This window comes from Balaenoptera acutorostrata, chromosome 9 (assembly GCF_949987535.1).
Source record: "Balaenoptera acutorostrata chromosome 9, mBalAcu1.1, whole genome shotgun sequence".
In the NCBI taxonomy this organism is placed as follows: domain Eukaryota; kingdom Metazoa; phylum Chordata; class Mammalia; order Artiodactyla; family Balaenopteridae; genus Balaenoptera; species Balaenoptera acutorostrata.
The window spans coordinates 4,793,938-4,810,870 of NC_080072.1; the positions used below are offsets into that span (position 1 = coordinate 4,793,938).

The following is a 16,933-nucleotide window of genomic DNA, read 5'->3' on the forward strand; positions in this document are numbered from 1 at the left end:
TGTGTCGGGGGCAGAGACAAAATATATATTTATGTCGCACAGGCTGAAAATCTTCTTTCCTGTCAGTTAACCACAAGCTTGTACACAATACAGAAAATGTGGGAGCAAGCAAACCATCCTTAAGAGACAAGCTTCTATTGGCTGCAATATATCAGCAAAAACCTACTTGTAACCCTCATCTTGGCTCTGAAGACCTTTATCCCTTTTATAAAACCCTGCACCAATACCTGAAATTCTGCCAGGGATTGTCTAATTTCAGTGGGGTGCAGCTTTTAAAACCACAATAGACAAATTACTGTAAGAAGTAAATATACTTGTTTAAGGAATTGAAGGTGGAATTTTCATCCAAGATAAAAATGATGGGAGAAGTTAGAGAATCTAAGAGAAGAGCAGTTTGAGGAAAGGATAAGGACAACTGGAGGGGAAAGGCACAGCTCATTCTGCAGGTGAAGCTCTCTTTATGAAGGTCGTGGGCCCAGGTGGGCAGAAGTGAGCATTGGGTGGTGTCAATGTTTTGGATTTTGGCCATTTTGATAGGTGTGTGGCCATATCTCGTTGTTGTTTTAATCTGCAATTTCCTAAGGACAAAAGATCTAAAGTATCTTTTCATGTGCTTACTTACCACCTGTGTATTTTCTTTAGTGAGGTATCTGTCTAGGTCTTTAGCCCCTTTGTAACTGGGCTGTTCATTTTCTCACTGTTGAGTCTTAAGAGTTCTCTGTATATTTTGGATAATAGTCCTTAATCAGATGTGTCTTTTGCAAATATTTTCTCCCAGTCTGTGGCTTATCTTCTCATTCTCTCAACAGTGGCTTTTGCAGAACAGTTTTTAATTTTAATGAAGTCCAGCTCACCAGTCATTTCTTTTATAGATCACAATTTTATCTTCTAGGAGTTTTGCATTTTACATTTATGTCTGTGATCCACTTTGAGTTAATTTTTATGAAGAGTATAAGGTCTATGTCTAGATTCATTTTTCTGCATGTGGATGTCCAGTTGTTCTGGCACCATTTGCTGAAAAGACATTCTTTCCTCTATTGTATTACCTTTGCTCCTTTGCCAAAGGTCAGTTGACCATATTTATGTGGGTATGCTTCTGGGCTCTCTATTCTGTTCCACTGACCTATTTGTTAATTTTTCCACCAAGACCACACTGTCCTGATTACTGTAGCTTTATAGTAAGTCTTGAAGTCGGATAGTGTCAGTCAAACTTTGTTCTTCTCCTTCAATATTGTGTTGGCTATTCTGGGTCTTTTGCCTCTCCATATAACTTTAGAATCAGTTTTCTGACATTTACAAAATAACTTGCTGAGATTTTGATTGGGATTGTGTTGATTCTATAGATCAAGTTGTGAAGAACTGACACCTTGGAAATACTGAGTCTTCCTCTCCATGAACATGGAATATCTCTTCAATTATTTAGTTCTTCTCTGATTTCTTTCATCAGAGTTTGTAGAGTTTTTAAAATAAATTTATTTATTTTTGGCTGCGTTGGGTCTTCCTTGCTGCACGTGGGCTTTCTCTAGTTGCAGCAAGCGGGGGCTACTCTTCGTTGCAGTGTGCAGGCTTCTCATTGTGGTGGCTTCTCCTGTTGCGGAGCACAGGCTCTAGGTGCACAGGCTTCAGCAGTTGTGGCTCACGGGCTTAGTTGCTCTGCAGCAAGTGGGGTCTTTCCACACCAGGGCTCGAACCTGGGTCCCCTGCATTGAGAGGCAGATTCTTAACCACTGCGCCACCAGGGAAGTCCCTGTAGTTTTCCTCATATAGATCTTGTACATATTTTGTTAGATTTATACCTAAGGATTTTAACATAAATGGTATTGTGTTTTTAATTTCAAATTCCACTTGTTCGCTAGTGTTATATAGGAAAGTGATTGACTTTTATATATTAACCTTGTATCCTGCAACCTTGCTATAATTGCTTTCTCATTCCAGGAGGTTTTGGGCTGATTTTCAGATTTTTAACATAGATAATCATATCATCTGTGAACAAAGAAAGTTTTATTTCTTCCTTCTCAGCCTGTATAATTTTGATTTCCTTGTCTTCTCACATTAGCTAGAACTTCCAGTATCATGTTGAAAAGCAGTGATGAGAGGGGACATCCTTGCCTTGTTCCTGATCTCAGTGGGAAAGTTTCTAGTTTCTCACCATTAAATATGATGTAAGCTTTAGTTTTTTTGTAGACAGTCTTTATCAGTTGTAGATATTCTTTATCTATTCATAGTTTGCTGAAGGGTTTTATCACCTATGGGTGTTGGATATTGTCACATGCTTTTTCTGCATCTACTGATATGCTCCTGTGATTTTTCTTCTTTAGCCTGTTGATGTGATGGGTTACATTAATTGACTTTTGAATGTGGAACCAGACTTGCTTACTTAGGTTAAATCCCACTTAGTTGTGGTGTATAATTCTTTTTATACATTGTTGGATTTGATTTGCTAATATTTTGTTGAGAATTTTGGCATTTATGTCCATAAGAGATATTGGTCTGTAATCTTCATGTAGTTTCTTTGTCTGGTCTTAGTATTAGGGTGATGTTGCCCTCATAGAGTGAGTTAGGAAGTAGTCCCTCTGCTTCTGTGTCCTGGAAGACATTGTAAAGAATTGGAATAATTTTTTCCTTACATGTTTGGTAGAATTCACCAGTGAACATACGGGGGCCTTAAAAAATATTTTTAATAGCTTTTAAAAAAATTAAACATTTTATTTTGAGATAATTGTAGATTTATATGCAATTGTAAGAAACAATACAGAGAGATGCTGTGTACCCTTTATCTAGTTTCCCCTGGTGGTAACATCCTAGCAAAACTTTAGTACAATATCACAGCCAGGATAGTGACATTGATACAGTCAAGACGCAGAACTCTGTCCCCTCAAGGATCCCTCAAGTCCCTCTTTTACCCACCATCTCTCTTCTTTTCCCACCCCCTCCCAAACCCTTGGCAGCTGCTAGCCTGTTCTCCATTTCTTTACTTTTGTCATTTCAAGAATGATATAGAGGGACTTCCCTGGCGGTCCAGGGGTAAGACTCCGCGCTCCCAATGCAGGGGGCCCAGGTTCCATCCCTGGTCAGGGAACTGGATCCCACATGCATGCCACAACTAAAAGATCCTGCACGCAGCAACGAAGAGCCCACATGCTGCAACTTTAAGACCTGGCGCAGCCAAATAAATAAATAAATATATATATATTTTTCATTTTAAAAAAGAATGCTACATAAATGGAGTCATACAGTTTGTAACATTTTAGGATTTTTTTTCACTTGGAAGAATTCTCTGGAGATTCACCCAGGTTGTTGTGTATCTTAATAATCTGTTACTTTTTATTGCTGAGTAGTAGGTACATGGTGTGGATGACCAGAGTTTAATCCATTGAAGGACATCTGAGCTGTTTCCAGTTTTTGCCTGTTATGAATAAACTACTATGAACATTTGTGTGCAGGTTCTTGTGTAATGGTAAGTTTCCATTTGGTTGGGATAAATGCTCAGGAGTGCAGTTGCTGGGTTGGACAGTAGTTGCGTGTTTGATTTTTAAAGAAACTGCCAAGCTATTTTCCAGAGTGGCTTCATCATTTTACATTCTCAGCAGCAATGTATGAGTCATCCACTTTCTCTGCATCCTTACCAGCATTTGGTGCTGTCACTATCTTTTATTTTAGCCATTCTGATAGGTATTTAGTGATACTTCATTGTGTTTTTAATGTGCATCCCCCAAATGACTAATAATGTTGAACATCTCTTCTTGAGCTTTTTTTCATCTCTGTAACCTCTTCAGTGAAGTGTCTGTTCATGTATTTTGCCCATTTTAACTCGATTTTTTGTTTTTGTTCAGTTTTTTTTTTTCACACACACACACACTGTATTTTATTTTTACAAGAGATAAATAGACTGACACCAAGCATTGTACATGGATGACCACAACAAAAGCAACAATGTTTTTGTTCAGTTTTGAGGGTTCTTTATATGTTTTAGATAAGAGTCCTTGATGGCATATATGGTTTGCAAATATTTTCTCCCAGTCCCTATTTTGTCTTTTCATGCTCTTTCTTGATGGGAATTGTGTTAAGCCTGTGTATCAGTTTGGAGAGAATCGACCTCTTTACCCTGTTGAGGAGGCAAGAAGAAAACCCAGGGTCTCCCCACCGTGTCATCCTTCGGTCCCGAGTTCCCTGGCTGGTCTGCCTTCTTCTTGACTTTGAGTCTCCTTGTGCTTGTTTCATATGTAATGTCCAGGGCTTTTCATTGTACTGACAAGAGGATAAGAGAAAAGTATACCTACTCCTGAAAGTGGAAGTCAGCAAACTTTTTTTTTTAAACTTACATCAGAGGTGGTCAAGCTTTCTGTTTTCTAGAGCCTTCTTCGTTTTTACCTTGGGTAAAATAGGGTAAAATCCAGACTTTAAAATGGACCGCTAGCATCTCTCTCTCTCTTTCTCTCTTTTGCAATGTATTAATAACAAAAGTTGTGGGTTGTATGTGAGAAAGTAATCAGCTGTGATTCTTTTTGTCTTCCTAAGACTTCACCGCCCTGCCCTCGGACCTCCGCAGCCTCCCAGTACCTCTCTCCTCTCCTGTTAACCATCACTTTCCCCTCCCTCCTGGAAGGACCTCCCGAGAGTTAGGCTCTCTCTTCCTCAGCCTGGGGGCCCACTCAGCCACCTCGCCCTCACTGAGTATGACCACGTAGCGTGGTTCTGGGCAGACGGCGGGGGCGGGTGCTCACAGCTCTCGGCCCTAGAGCGAGGCCATCAGCTGTGATGGCTGCGCCTCGTGGAATGGATACAGCCCCCTCCTCAAGGTAAATTACCCCAGCGCTCTCCTCTTCCACCTCTCAGCTGGTCACCTGGGTGTTTCTCAGGACTGTCTGTAAATTCTTCACTTCCTCCGGTGGCCGGTGGACCCTTTTCCTTGAAAATACCGCCATGGTTGGCAACTGATTTATCCGGTACGGCCGTAGACAGCTCCTACCACATTGTCTCTGGAAGTAAAGGGTCTCTTCTGCAGCATCTCTGAGAATGGCCACCTCATCCACCACTTTGTTGGCCAGCAAACGGCACCACCGCCGCTCCCCGCCCCTCACCTGTAGCTGCGACCACCTCTCCCACGCCAGTTATTCCGAGAAGGAGGAAGAAGCTTGGAGGAGGTGGGGGCTGAGGCGGGTGAGATTGCAGAGCCCGATTCTGGAGCGCACGCCTCTGCACTGAGGCAGGGCTGCCTTGGCAGTTCCTACCTCTACTCCTGAGACGTGTGTCGTAAAGCTCTCCTGCCCGCCAGGTGCCGTGCTGGAACGCAGAGAGAGGCCCAGGCGAACCTCTGTCCCACCAGCACGGTTTGTTTCTTGAGGGAGTTGCAGCGTGGTGAGGAGACACAGCCACAGACAGAATGAGAGCGGTGAGCACGCACCGCACACACTGGGCCTGCGCACAGCCCTGCGGGGGAGGGTGAGTGGGAAGGCGTCCTCGAGAAGGTCACTGCGGAGTGGGATCCTGTGGGACGTGGAGGAGTTTACCGGGCACCCAGAGGGATGTGTGCAGAGGTTTTAGGTGAGCGAAGCTGGGCCAGGAGCTGCAGTTGGTGGGGGTCTGGAGCTTAGGGCATAAGGAGGCTACTAGAGCAGGCTGGGGTGGGGACAGGTGTGTCCATGGCCACCGGATGGAAGGAGGCAAGACCAGAGGGAGACCAGGCAGGACAGGCTGCCGGCTGCGGGTTGGAGTGAGTAAATGAGGTGTGGTCCCTGACCAGCAGCAGTGGCATCTGTGGGGTGCTTGTCAGGAGTGCGGATTCTGTGCACCTTGTCCTCCTGGATCAACACGCTGGGCAGGGCTGGCCACCCGGCTTCTGACAAGGCCTCCAGGGATCCTGTGGCCCACCCAAGTCTGGGCGATTTAAAGCAACGTCAAAGAGGAGAACCGAGGATGGCGAGGGGTAGGGAGTGAAGGACAGGCCCGGGGCCTGCCGAACCCCATGGGTGGTGTTCCCGAACGCTGAGCTGGGATTGGACCAGCCGGGTCTGCCCATGGCACGTGCAGAGGAGGGAACGATGGCTGGTGGGAGGAGGGAAAGTGGCTGCCAGTGAGTGTCACGTGTCATGAGAGAGGGAGCAGGGAGAGGAAGCGGGGGCTGGGGCCCTACCAGCAGGGCTTGGGTAACTAACCACAGTGTCTACTTCTTCCCGGAAGCCGGTCTTTAGGGGGCGAGTCTCACGCTTGGCTGCGTATTGCAATCATGGGGGGGAGCACAAAAACACGGCGGGTGCCCAGACTCTGACTGCAGTGGTCTGTGGGCCACCTGGGCCCCCAGGGGTGAGAGGCATTGCTGGGGGAGAGAGCACGGAAAGATCCCTCCCACTTCTGCATCAGATGTGCTCTGGTTCGTGCGAAAGAGCCTACGGGCCATCGTTTAACTTAATGTCTGGCTTCTCATCCTTGCCTGTTTTCTTTTTGGATCTTCTGCATGATCTTTTTTTTTTTTTTTTTTTTTTTAAGGATTTTCTTATTTATTTATTTATTTATTTTTGGCTGTGTTGGGTCTTCGGTTCGTGCGAGGGCTTTCTCCAGTTGCGGCAAGCGGGGGCCACTCTTCATCGCGGTGCGGGGACCGCTCTTCATCGCGGTGCGCGGGCCTTTCTCTATCGCGGCCCCTCCCGTCGCGGGGCACAGGCTCCAGACGCGCAGGCTCAGCAATTGTGGCTCACGGGCCCAGCTGCTCCGTGGCATGTGGGATCTTCCCAGACCAGGGCTCGAACCCGTGTCCCCTGCATTAGCAGGCAGATTCTCAACCACTGCGCCACCAGGGAAGCCCGCATGATCTTTTTATTTCTGTTCCAAAGATCACCCCATCTCTGCTATTACTGTCCCCACACGCTGCCTTTAACTCATTGTTGACTTAGCACATAAAATAGTTATGGTTTTTACGATAGTTACTTTCTAACTCGGCCACACGGACTTTAACGCTGTGCGTGTTAATCCCCACTTCACCCGTGGCCCCTGCACTGTGGCTGCTTCTCGTTGTCACTTTTCACCTTCACAAGCACCAGACAATTCTCTCATCTATCATGTTTAGGGTTTCTTTAGGCTTTTTGGTTCCCATCTCCCTAAAATATCAGCTCCATGAGGCCAGGGGTTCTATCTGTTTTGTGGTTTTGTTTGTCTCAGAAACAGACTTACCTTCATAATTACGTTTGACTCAGCTTAAGATAACTTTATGTTCCCTGGACGTGAGTGACAAGAGAAAGTGTCTCAGAGACGCTCTGGATGGTAGAATTTGGGTGTAAAACTTTCCTCTATTACGTGTGATTATAATCAAGCATCATCTTTTAAAGACACACTGGTGGCAGTGGCAACAAGACAGACGTGTGGAAGAAAACGATAATCACAAGCTGTTGCTGCTTTTTTATTTGCCACTCAAAATTATGACCAAAGGGAAAAAATCTTAAATGATAAGGACACAGCATCAGGGCGGAGAGGACAGGGGTGGTTGACGCTGCATTCGTTGCCGTATGATTATCATCGTCTTCGAGCTTGACTTCGAATGACAACGAAGAGCCGAACCCGCCCCGGGAGCTTCCTAGGACTGCTCCACGTCTCCTGAGGACACTGCTGCGGGGAGACCGGGCCGGCGCTCCAGGGCCCCGGCGTCTGCAGAGGGGAGGGCCACACTGAGGGCAAAGCTCAAGTGCTCGTCCTCTGCAGAGATGCTCACGGCAGCAAACCCAGAATCAGGCACATGTCACATTTGACTCTCGTACTTAGTATGCATTTGAAACGGTCAGACTTTTAAAAAGTGTAATTCCTGTTCGGGCAATAAAAATCTAGTCTCCTAATGAAAGAAGTTCCATGTTACAACATCCAAAACAAAACAAACAAACAAAAAACCCGGAAGAGTCCATCTGCCCCTCGCTGGAAAAGTCACCAGCAGATTTTCTCCAGCAGAGATTTCCCCAAAGGCTGCCCTGGGCTCAAACGGGGGGGATCGGTTGCTTGGTTCTGAGGTTTCTAAGTTCTTCTCCCACAGCCCCCCTGCCCATGGATGGTTCTAAGGAAAAGCCACAGGCCTTAAGTCTCCTCCCCCCACTCCTTCCCCCCGCCCCATGCCCACCTGAAGTCCCTCAGCTAAGGCAGTGGAGCCTGAGAGCAAATGGATCAAAACAGAACCCAAGAATAGTCTTCGCTCTTCCAACTCGACAACAAAACTATGATGTGCAGAACCTGACCACCCAAGGTCTCCCTTGGAGCATCAAAGTGGCCCATGTCCCACTGTGTCCCCAGGCCACCTCCCTGGGGTGAACTCTGGGCCCCTTCCACAGGGGCAGTTTTGACCCTCGCAGTGGCATGAATGACAGCCCTGAGGCACGGAAGTGCTGGGGCTGAATGCTTCACAGAAAGGCCCCGTCGGCTGTACTAGATCCCGGGATGGAGAGCTGTCGGGGTCAAATGCAGCCAGCCCCGCTGGAGGCTGCGCAGGGTGAAAGGGCGATCCAGGCCGCGGGCTCCGTTCTCTCGCCGCGCTCCCAAGATATGGTTTAAGGGGTCTACGGAGAGCCTGACTGTGTGTACTAACTAGGCCCTGGAAGGTGCAGCCGCTGTTACCATGTCAAGAAATGTGGGTCCAGCAGAGTGAATGAACCAGGCCCCTTTGCAGCTGGTTCCCATGCCTCCGCCTGTAACCCCACCCACCAGCGTGACTGTCGGTGTGTAGGGGGAGCGCGGTTCCTTCCCAGGAGAAGCCTGTGGAAGCCTTTCTTGACAGGTTTTTTTATGTGCGCAGGCTTCTAAGAGGTGGGATTTTATGTTGGTAATATTTCACATACCTCTGAGCTGCAAGAAAGTCAGAAACTCGATTATCGTGCGCACGACATTGTTCTCCAACAGCTGCCTGTCAACGCTTCCTAGAAACCAGAGGGGATCAGCGTTGACCACCTTGGTGCCTGTCTTAGACCTGGGCACCTGGGGGCATCACCGGCATGTCCCTCCCTCCCTCTCAGAGCCTGGCTCAGCGCAGTGGAGGCCCTGAGCCCCTTGTGGCCGCCCCTGGAGCTTACCCTCAGGTTTGCTGCTCCTATTTCTGGCGGCTGACAGATGGGGCCGGGCCAAGCTCAGGCCCCGGCTGTGGGTCAGCAGTGGCAGGAGCCCCATACCCCCCACTGCCCTGTGGGCCCTGAGATTAAAGTCCTCTCACCTGGCCTGGCTTCGTCTTCAGGCTCGAGTTCCCGCTTGCCAGTGAAGCCATGCTTGTCGTGAAATGATCTGTGGTTGTCAATGGCATCTGTTTGCAAATCAGAGGAAAGCACCTGAGTGTTGTCACTATAATGAAAGGACACATGGCTGCTTATAGCCAACATGTTAACACAACGGACTGTAAAAACAAAGCCAAGGTAGGGAAACCATGGAAGAGGGAGTTGTTCTCCGTGGAACCTGAGGGAGGAATTCATGCCAGGGCGAGGGTACAGCTCTTTTCCAGGTGCTGGGGCCCCACGGAACAAGAGGGGAGCCTCCAGTCAAGAGGGGGCAGCACGTGGCCAGCAGAGGGCACCGGCCCCAGGGGCGCAGACCTGGTGAGACGCAGAGTCCTGCGTCCCTGAAAATGGGGTCGGGTGGGGGGGAACCACAGGATTTGCAGTTCTGATGTAATCAGAATTTTATTTCTCAAAGATCACTGGCTGCTGTGTGAGAGATGGACAGAAGCCGGGGAGAGAGATACAGAGACAGAGAGAAGGAGCAGGAGGGGTGGGGGAGGGAAGGAGGGAGGTTGAGTGTGTGTTTGTGTGTGTGTGTGTGTGTGCACACGGGCGCACACTCTGGGTGGAGTGACATGGGGGAATGGTAATTGCAGTTCCCTGGCAGTCCAGGGGTTAGGACTCCACACTTCCACTGCAGGGGCCCAGGTTCGATCCCTGGTCGGGAAATTAAGATCCCACGTGCTGAGCAGCACGGGCAAAAAAACAAAAACAAAAACAAAAGTATTGGAAAGAAAGAATGAGGGCTCTCCACCAAGTGCCCTGGAATGAAGAGAAGGGCCTGATCGGGGCCCTCTCCGGGCTAAAGGAGAAGGTCTGGGTCTCGGTCTCTGGCTACCTGGCCTGGTGGACTGTACCATCTCCAAGCCCAGACAAAAGAAAGCGAATTCATTTTTCCAGAGACAGAGGTCTTGGCATTAAATGTGGAGGAATGATAAGTAACCCGGCGCTTCCAAAGGCCACTGGGTGCAGTCAGGCTCAAACTGTCTTCAGCATTTTTATGTTGTCATTTTCTATGCTGACCTGACAACAGAAGTCAGGAGCACAGTGTGAAGTTGCAAAGAATTCTGACAAACAGCTAGTCTAGACGGACAGCTTCTGGTGATCCAACTTGATAGTGAAAAGCGGTTTGTTTTCTAACAGGATTTTTTGGCCATGCCACAAAGCTTGTGGGATCTTAGTTCCCCGACCAGGGATCGAACCCGGGCCCCAGCAGTGAACGCACTGAGTCCTAACCACTGCACCGCCAGGGAATTCCCTAAATCTTCTTGATAAATACATTTTCAGTATGCCAGAGTCACACGGACAAGTATTTCTGTTGAAGGGCTCCTTCTTTCTTTCGGGCCAGTAGCACACAGAGACGAAGTGCTTTCTGAGGGGAAGAACTCAGGGCTGCAAAGGGTTCAGGAAAACTCGTGCCCTTTAAATCAGTCTTTCCCTCCTGCAGGCGAAGTGACAAGACCACGTGGGGACCGGCTGCTGCGTTTGATCTGAGACTAAAGATGCCCAGCAGGTCCTGCCTGTGGCCCCAATTAGTTTTTGTCATTTCTGTGCCTGTGTTTCTCAAAGCCCGGCGCTCAGGCACCCTCCAGGTGATCAGATAAACAACCATCTGCAGTGGGAGAAGAGTCTGTACTTAAACTTGGGGATTAAGAACTACAAGTAGCTCCCCGGGGGTAGTTTAAATGGGGACCATTCTTCCCGACGACTCTGGAAGGACTGGGATATGAGCTATATATGAGTTGTTTGCCTCCTTTCTGGCAGGAAAGCAGGAAATAAATAGAGGAGGATTTATTTTTAAGGTTGATGGCTGTCCCCAAATCAACCATGCCTGCAAATTTGAAAGCTACGAGTAGGTAGGAGTTTGGATGGGAAGTGAAAGGTCTCCCCTCGCCCCCTCCTTTAGGACAATTAAAATCTGAAGGTGCCCAGACAGAGGACGTGAAGAGAGCAGGGAGTGGGGGCTGGGTGGGCGAGGGGAGGCCGCAGTGGCTGTAGCCTGCAGTGCCCAGAGCTGTCCCCAGAGCTGTCCCCTTTAGCGCTGGAGGCGTGGCCTGTCTGCACACACCAACTCCCCCATTGCCTGCCGCCTCCTGCACCCACTTAGGGATTCCATGGCAGCGAGCTGTTCACTGAGCCCCGGGCTCGGTGTGCTTCCCTGTAAATCCAGCAGTCGAACAGGGGGTCTCTGAAGGCCCCAGCTACCCTAGACTCACTGGATTCTCGGCATCATGAATGTAAGCAAATTACTCCCACCGAGTCCAGACGATGTCACATCAAGGACAAGACACCAAGTATCAGTCACCCTGCAGGACGGCTCCAGGGACAGATCTGGAGCAGGAAGAGGACCTTCTGCATTTAGTTTTGGGGCGAGCATGTTTTGGCTTCTCTAGGTGACCTGTGAATTCCTATCCCAGGCTTAGGCTCACGGAAGACGGAGATAAGGTTGGGGTCAGTTGACCTGGGGGTGCTCTGTGAAGCCAAGGAGTGGATGGGACGTTTAGGGAGATACAGAGGGACCCAAGAGAGGGCCCAGAACAGAGCCCCAAGGGATGTCTGCCTTCCAAGACGGTCACCTGGGAAAGCCTGATCAAAGTATAAGGCTAGGAATCCCATGGGGTGCAGGGCAGGAGAGCCAGAGTAAGGAGAGGTTTCCGGAGGTATCAGGCCTGGGCCAATGTGCCAAGCAGTCGAGACTGGCCAGGCTGAGGAACGGGGGTGAAAAGGGGGAAGGGTGCAGAGAAGGCAGGAGAGGGCCCTAAGGGTTTGCCAAGCTGCAGGGGGCAGGACGGGTCAGGGTTCAAGAAAGAGCAAGGTGCCCCAAGGCTGGGGGCGGGGCAAGTGGGGAGGAGGCTGAGAATTGGGACATGGGGTGGGGGGCTGCCTTTCAGGGAGTCAGTTAAACCTACAGAGAAACCATCCTGCCTCAAAGTCTCATGGAAGACTCCCCTGTTTCCCTTTATCAGACTCAAACTGGAATATCAGGGTATCAGAATGATGACTGGCTACCCCCATATTTCAGAAGCAGCAGGACATGCACAAGCACTACAGCCAGCACTAGAAAAGCCGGTTCGGTGTCGAGAGGCCGTGCACCTGCATCACTTACGTGGTCCAAGAAGGTAGCCAGCACTGTTCAGGGTCCATCCTCTCTTTTCCTTCACCTTAAATGGGAGAAAGGGGGTCAGATGGCAAGGATCCTGCCTGGTACCGGCTGCGCTGGCTCAAAGAAGCCCCAAAGGCCGCTTCTGCTTGTATAACCCACCATGGCAGCCTGTGAAGTTATTTACTTCAAATAATCACAGAACTTAAATTACAAACACACTTTAGTTACTCTTTCATATACTAAGCCAAGAGACGCAAACTGTTAAAGCAAGAGCTTTAAATGAAACTAGAAAGACATTAAGTGAAATTCACTCAGACCTTCCAGGCATGATACAGGGCTTAGAATAATGCATGTACTTTTGGAAGCTGCAAGAAATTCCAGATTTGCAGATAAGCTATATGTGACATGAAAATAGGACTACTTGCTTTATCAAATACTTCCTTTAGCGCCGCAGACCACAGACTCATAGTGCACCCACGCGCTTTTAAGCGATGCTGAGAACACCTGTTGATGACACCGGCTCGCACACGGTGTACTGACGCTCTACTGAGCGGAATGGAATGAGATTTGCTTCTCACTCGTCCGAGGCGCTAACCTCAAGTACAGCAGTGTCCATGTTTAGTGGTCAATAGCCAGGGGCTGTTTACACACTGGGAGAGGCGAGGTGCCGGGAGGATCCGAGGGAGCCTCTGAGCGGAAACCGCCGCCCTCGCCCAGCCCCCGCTGGTCTGCTCGCAGGACCCGGGCCCCTCCCTGCGCAGCTCCCCGCGGCAGGGACACCCCCCCAACTCCCGCCCGCCCGGAGGCAGAATTGATGGCACAAGGCATCCACCCTCCCCCGAGTCTGGTTTGATGCGGTTGCCCCCCTTTGCAGAGAAGGGGACCCGCTTGGGGAGCGTTTGCTCCCCAGCCAGCACTTACCGGCGACCCGAGCCCCAGGGTGGCTGAAAGGGCCGCGGCGAGGAGCAGCGAGGCGAGCAGGAGGGCGCAGCCTCTGGGCATCTGCAAGGGAAGGCGGGCGGTGGGGGACGGCGCGGGGAGGCCGGTCTGGGTCCCCAGGGTTCACGTCGGGCGGAGGCTCGGACCCCCGCTCCTGCGGGTGCGGGAAGCGCGGCCAGGAGCCGAGGTGCCGAGGACCGAGAGCCCGGGCAAAGGGCAGGGTCGCCGCGCCGTCCCCAGGGAAGGTCCACCCGCAGGCGGGCGCTCCGGAGAGGGGACGGCGGAGAAAGGGGGTCCGCCTCCCGCCGGGGTCCCCGGGGGCGCGGTACCTTGAGCGGCGGGGCCCGGGGGATCTGCAGGTCCTGGGGCGTCAGCGGGTCCGGGGATGTCGGCGGGGCCGCGCGTCCGTCGAGTCGGGTGGAGTAGGGTAGGGCAGGGGGCTCTCACCGCGTGGCGCGGCCTCGGGGACACGGAGGCGGGAAGCTCACGGCGGCCGGGCGCGGAGCCGCTGCCACCGCTATTTATGCGGCGCGTCCGGGGCCGCTCGGCCGCGTCACGGGCTCGGTTCCCGCCTCCCGCGCCCTCGCCGGCCCGAGTGGGCGGGAGGGACCGGAACTCGGTTCCCGAGGGGCGCTCGGAGCGCCTGCGGGAGGGCGGGGACGGCGGAGAGCCCCCCGACCCGGCTGTTAGCGGACCCTGGGCAGCGAGCCCCGCACCCCGGCACCGCGTCCCGTGCCGCCAGCGGGCCCTCCGCAGCCAGAGACCCTCAATCCAAGCTGGGCGGGTCGCGGGGGTCCTGGGCCCCCGGGGCAGGGGGCGCCGCGCGGGCCACCCCCCTCGCACGCTTTTGCAGCGGCTGCATGGCGGGTTCAGCCTCAGAGCCATCCATGGGGGCAGGACGGGAGGCCACAGCTCGCCCAGCTTCCCTGCCTCCCGGTGGATGCCCAGGGGTCCCCGGGGGCCCAGACCCCGTCCTGATTTTCTAAAAGGGGGCAACTCAGCTAGGGGGCACCTAGGCTGTCAGTCCCTGGGGGCTGACTGTCTCTCCCGCCTCGGAGCTGTGGGCCCTCCTTACGTCCCTCAGGCGCTGCTGGGCCAGAAGGGGTCCCTGCAGACGTTCCCTTCATGGCTCCCTCCTTCAGGACCCCGAGCTCTTCCGGGCAGGGTCAGGTAGCGGTTGAGCCCTTGAGGGCCTGGGAGGCGGGGGGGGGCGTCCAGAGTGAGACCCGCCCAGGCTCCCAGGGGTGGCCAAGGGGTGCGTGGGCAGGTGGCCAGAAAGTCACCTAGAAACAAGGCCCTCCTTGGCTTACTCCACAAATACTCCTCAGCTTGGGCCAGGCCTTCCCCGCACAGACAGGGGGGCCCAAAGGCGTGCCACCTCCAGGCTTCTGAAGGGGGATGAGACCATCAGGAGACAGTTTGCCCAAGCCCCTCTCCCACCTGATGGGCCACTACCGGCCATTAAAGTCCTCGCAGCAGCAGACAGAGACGGACCCTGCTTGAAGGTGCCAGCCGGTGGCCGGAGCCAGTGGCCAGGAGGCTGCAGCCGTCTCCCCACCTGCCAGGCTGGATGTTAGGTTGATTGACGTAACTGAGGACCCTGGAGTGAACAGGATTCAGGACAAATAATAATGACGATGACACCCTACATGTCTGCTACATTTAGTCTTATGAACCTTAGTACTGATAGCTCGGGCCATCCCTGGGGAGAGCCATTTGCTTCTGCAGGGATGCGGAAGGACACTGGGGCACCTGAGGACTGTGGTCAAGGCCAGCTGGCTGGTTAGGAAAGAACAAAGCCCTAACCTGGGGTGCTGAGTGCCCACCCTGGTCCACTGGAAGGCTTGGAGGGGTGCTGGCGGGGACACCTGGCTGGGTGAGGGCTCTCAGGGACAGACTTCTGGCTGAGGAGGGGGTGACGGAGGAAGATGGCGTGTATTCTCAAGGGCGTAGTTTGACCTCTGGTCGTTCTTATTTTGGCAGCCTGGGGTGGGAGGAGAGTAAGAGGCAAGGGGGCCCTGAGCAGGAATCACAGACTGATTTCTGAAGCCCCGGGTCAACCCAGTGTGTCCCTTCTAGGGCGGGAAGAGGGAGTGGAGGCTGCCACCTTGGCAGCCTGTCAGTGGTGGGCAGATGGGCAGCTGAGAGGCGGGAGAGCGGAGGGTAGCTTTCTGCGACTCATCAGAGAAGTGACGTGGGCGCCCTCTCACGCAGACAGTGCTGGGGAGGGGGCCGGGGCCAGGCCACGGGTGCCCCCCGGCTACCTGAGAAATGCCACCACCCCTTGACAATGGCTGGTTTAGAGGGAGGGTCGTGCCGTCACTTGGAACACTGGCTTTTCTTCTGAGAACGAACGCACCCGGCGCACTGGACATTTGGTTCATTTCAGCCTTCTCCTGTCTTCCATGTTAGGTGCCTCTTGCCATCAATGAGGCCTTGAGGACCCTTCTGCTCTCAGTTTACTTTGTCAAGGAGCCTCTTCATCTGTCTGAAGAAGCAGGACTTCTAAACCGAAGTCCTTTGTTCCAGAACGCCCTGGCCACGGAGCCAGCCTTCAGGTCTCCAAGTGGGAGAAGGTGGCCCTGCAGACAAGCGAGACACAAGTCCACCCCTGTCGGTGATGCACTTAGGTGGGGCCATCAGATTGTTTATCCCGCTAACAGCCCCCAAACCCTCCTGGAAGCAGAACCCTCATGCATGCTTGGGCCCAGGTGCAGCCAGGGCAGACGGCCAGGGGGCTAGTAGATAGAAGAAGAATGTTTCAAAAAAACCAAAAACCTGCTCTCTGGCCACTTTTTCCACATGTCTCGGGGAACATCATAAGCAGTCTTTACATATATTATGAATCCACTTAGCAAAGCTACATTGAGTAATTAGACATGTGCTGTATACAAATATGGGTCCTCTAAGTTGACATGGTCTGTCACCAAGACACCACCCGGGGGGACACCCACTGTCGCTGCTTCTCCCTCAGTCTGGGTGAGGGGATTCTGTACAAATCCTGGGTGTGGCCCGTGACCCTGGCCAGGGAGAGTTAGGTGGGCACCAGAAGCCTGCAGACCCAGCAAGGCAGAAGCGAGGAGAGATGCTGTGACTTCCCAGGGCCAGCAGAGGCATTCAGACAAAGGAGGAAGGCACCCCCGGATGGCAGGCGCCTGCTTCCCGGCACAGGCTGTGCTGAGACCCACGGCCAGCGTTATAATGGGCTCTGTGCACTCAGCAGTGATCCAGTGAGACACTGTCACCTTGTCATCCTGAAGACAGCCCAGTGTGAGGCAGATAAAATGGGTCACCATTAGAGTAATGGAAATCAAACAGAAAGCATAATTTTATCCTTGCTTTGTGAGCTGGCCCATCTTCCCTTAGAGGCCCTGTTCACCACCAAAAACCAACCTGGGTCTGGTAAGCAGGAAGAGCAAGAGTCCAGAGAAAACCTAGGCCACAGTCCGGCACGGGCTCATCCATGCATCCCCGGAGAGATGTGGCTTCCCCCGGCACCGCACGGGGACTGCGGCAGCAGACGTCCCAGCCCGCATGGAAATTACAGTCTAGTGGAGACCTGAATGCACAAAAACGGTTGTACAAATAACCACTTCACTATCATGAGAAGGAGGTACGTGTATTCAGGGAGCTTGACCTGAAAGGTGAGCAAGAT

The 16,933-nt window shown here is 52.2% G+C and overlaps 1 protein-coding gene across 1 annotated transcript; it reads right to left on the reverse strand.

Annotated features, from left to right (window-relative positions):
* Window positions 1–7,512: 7,512 nt before the first annotated feature.
* On the reverse strand, window positions 7,513–13,736 carry GAL (galanin and GMAP prepropeptide). Its single transcript, XM_057553758.1, has 6 exons — window positions 13,608–13,736; window positions 13,261–13,341; window positions 12,343–12,397; window positions 9,179–9,265; window positions 8,811–8,888; window positions 7,513–7,638 (listed from the first exon to the last, which is right to left on the reverse strand). Exons 2-6 carry the CDS (start codon window positions 13,339–13,341, stop codon window positions 7,568–7,570), a joined length of 372 nt encoding a protein of 123 aa, XP_057409741.1. The 5' UTR covers window positions 13,608–13,736; the 3' UTR covers window positions 7,513–7,567.
* Between the last annotated feature and the right edge of the window lie 3,197 nt (window positions 13,737–16,933).

Coding starts and splice junctions, on each gene's coding strand:
- GAL (XM_057553758.1), bottom strand. CDS start 13,341: ATGCCCAGAGGCTGCGCCCTCCTGCTCGCCTCGCTGCTCCTCGCCGCG. Junction 12,398..13,260: donor CCCTGGGGCTCGGGTCGCCG/GTAAGTGCTGGC, acceptor CTCCCATTTAAG/GTGAAGGAAAAGAGAGGATG. Junction 8,889..9,178: donor TGAAGACGAAGCCAGGCCAG/GTGAGAGGACTT, acceptor TCTGGTTTCTAG/GAAGCGTTGACAGGCAGCTG.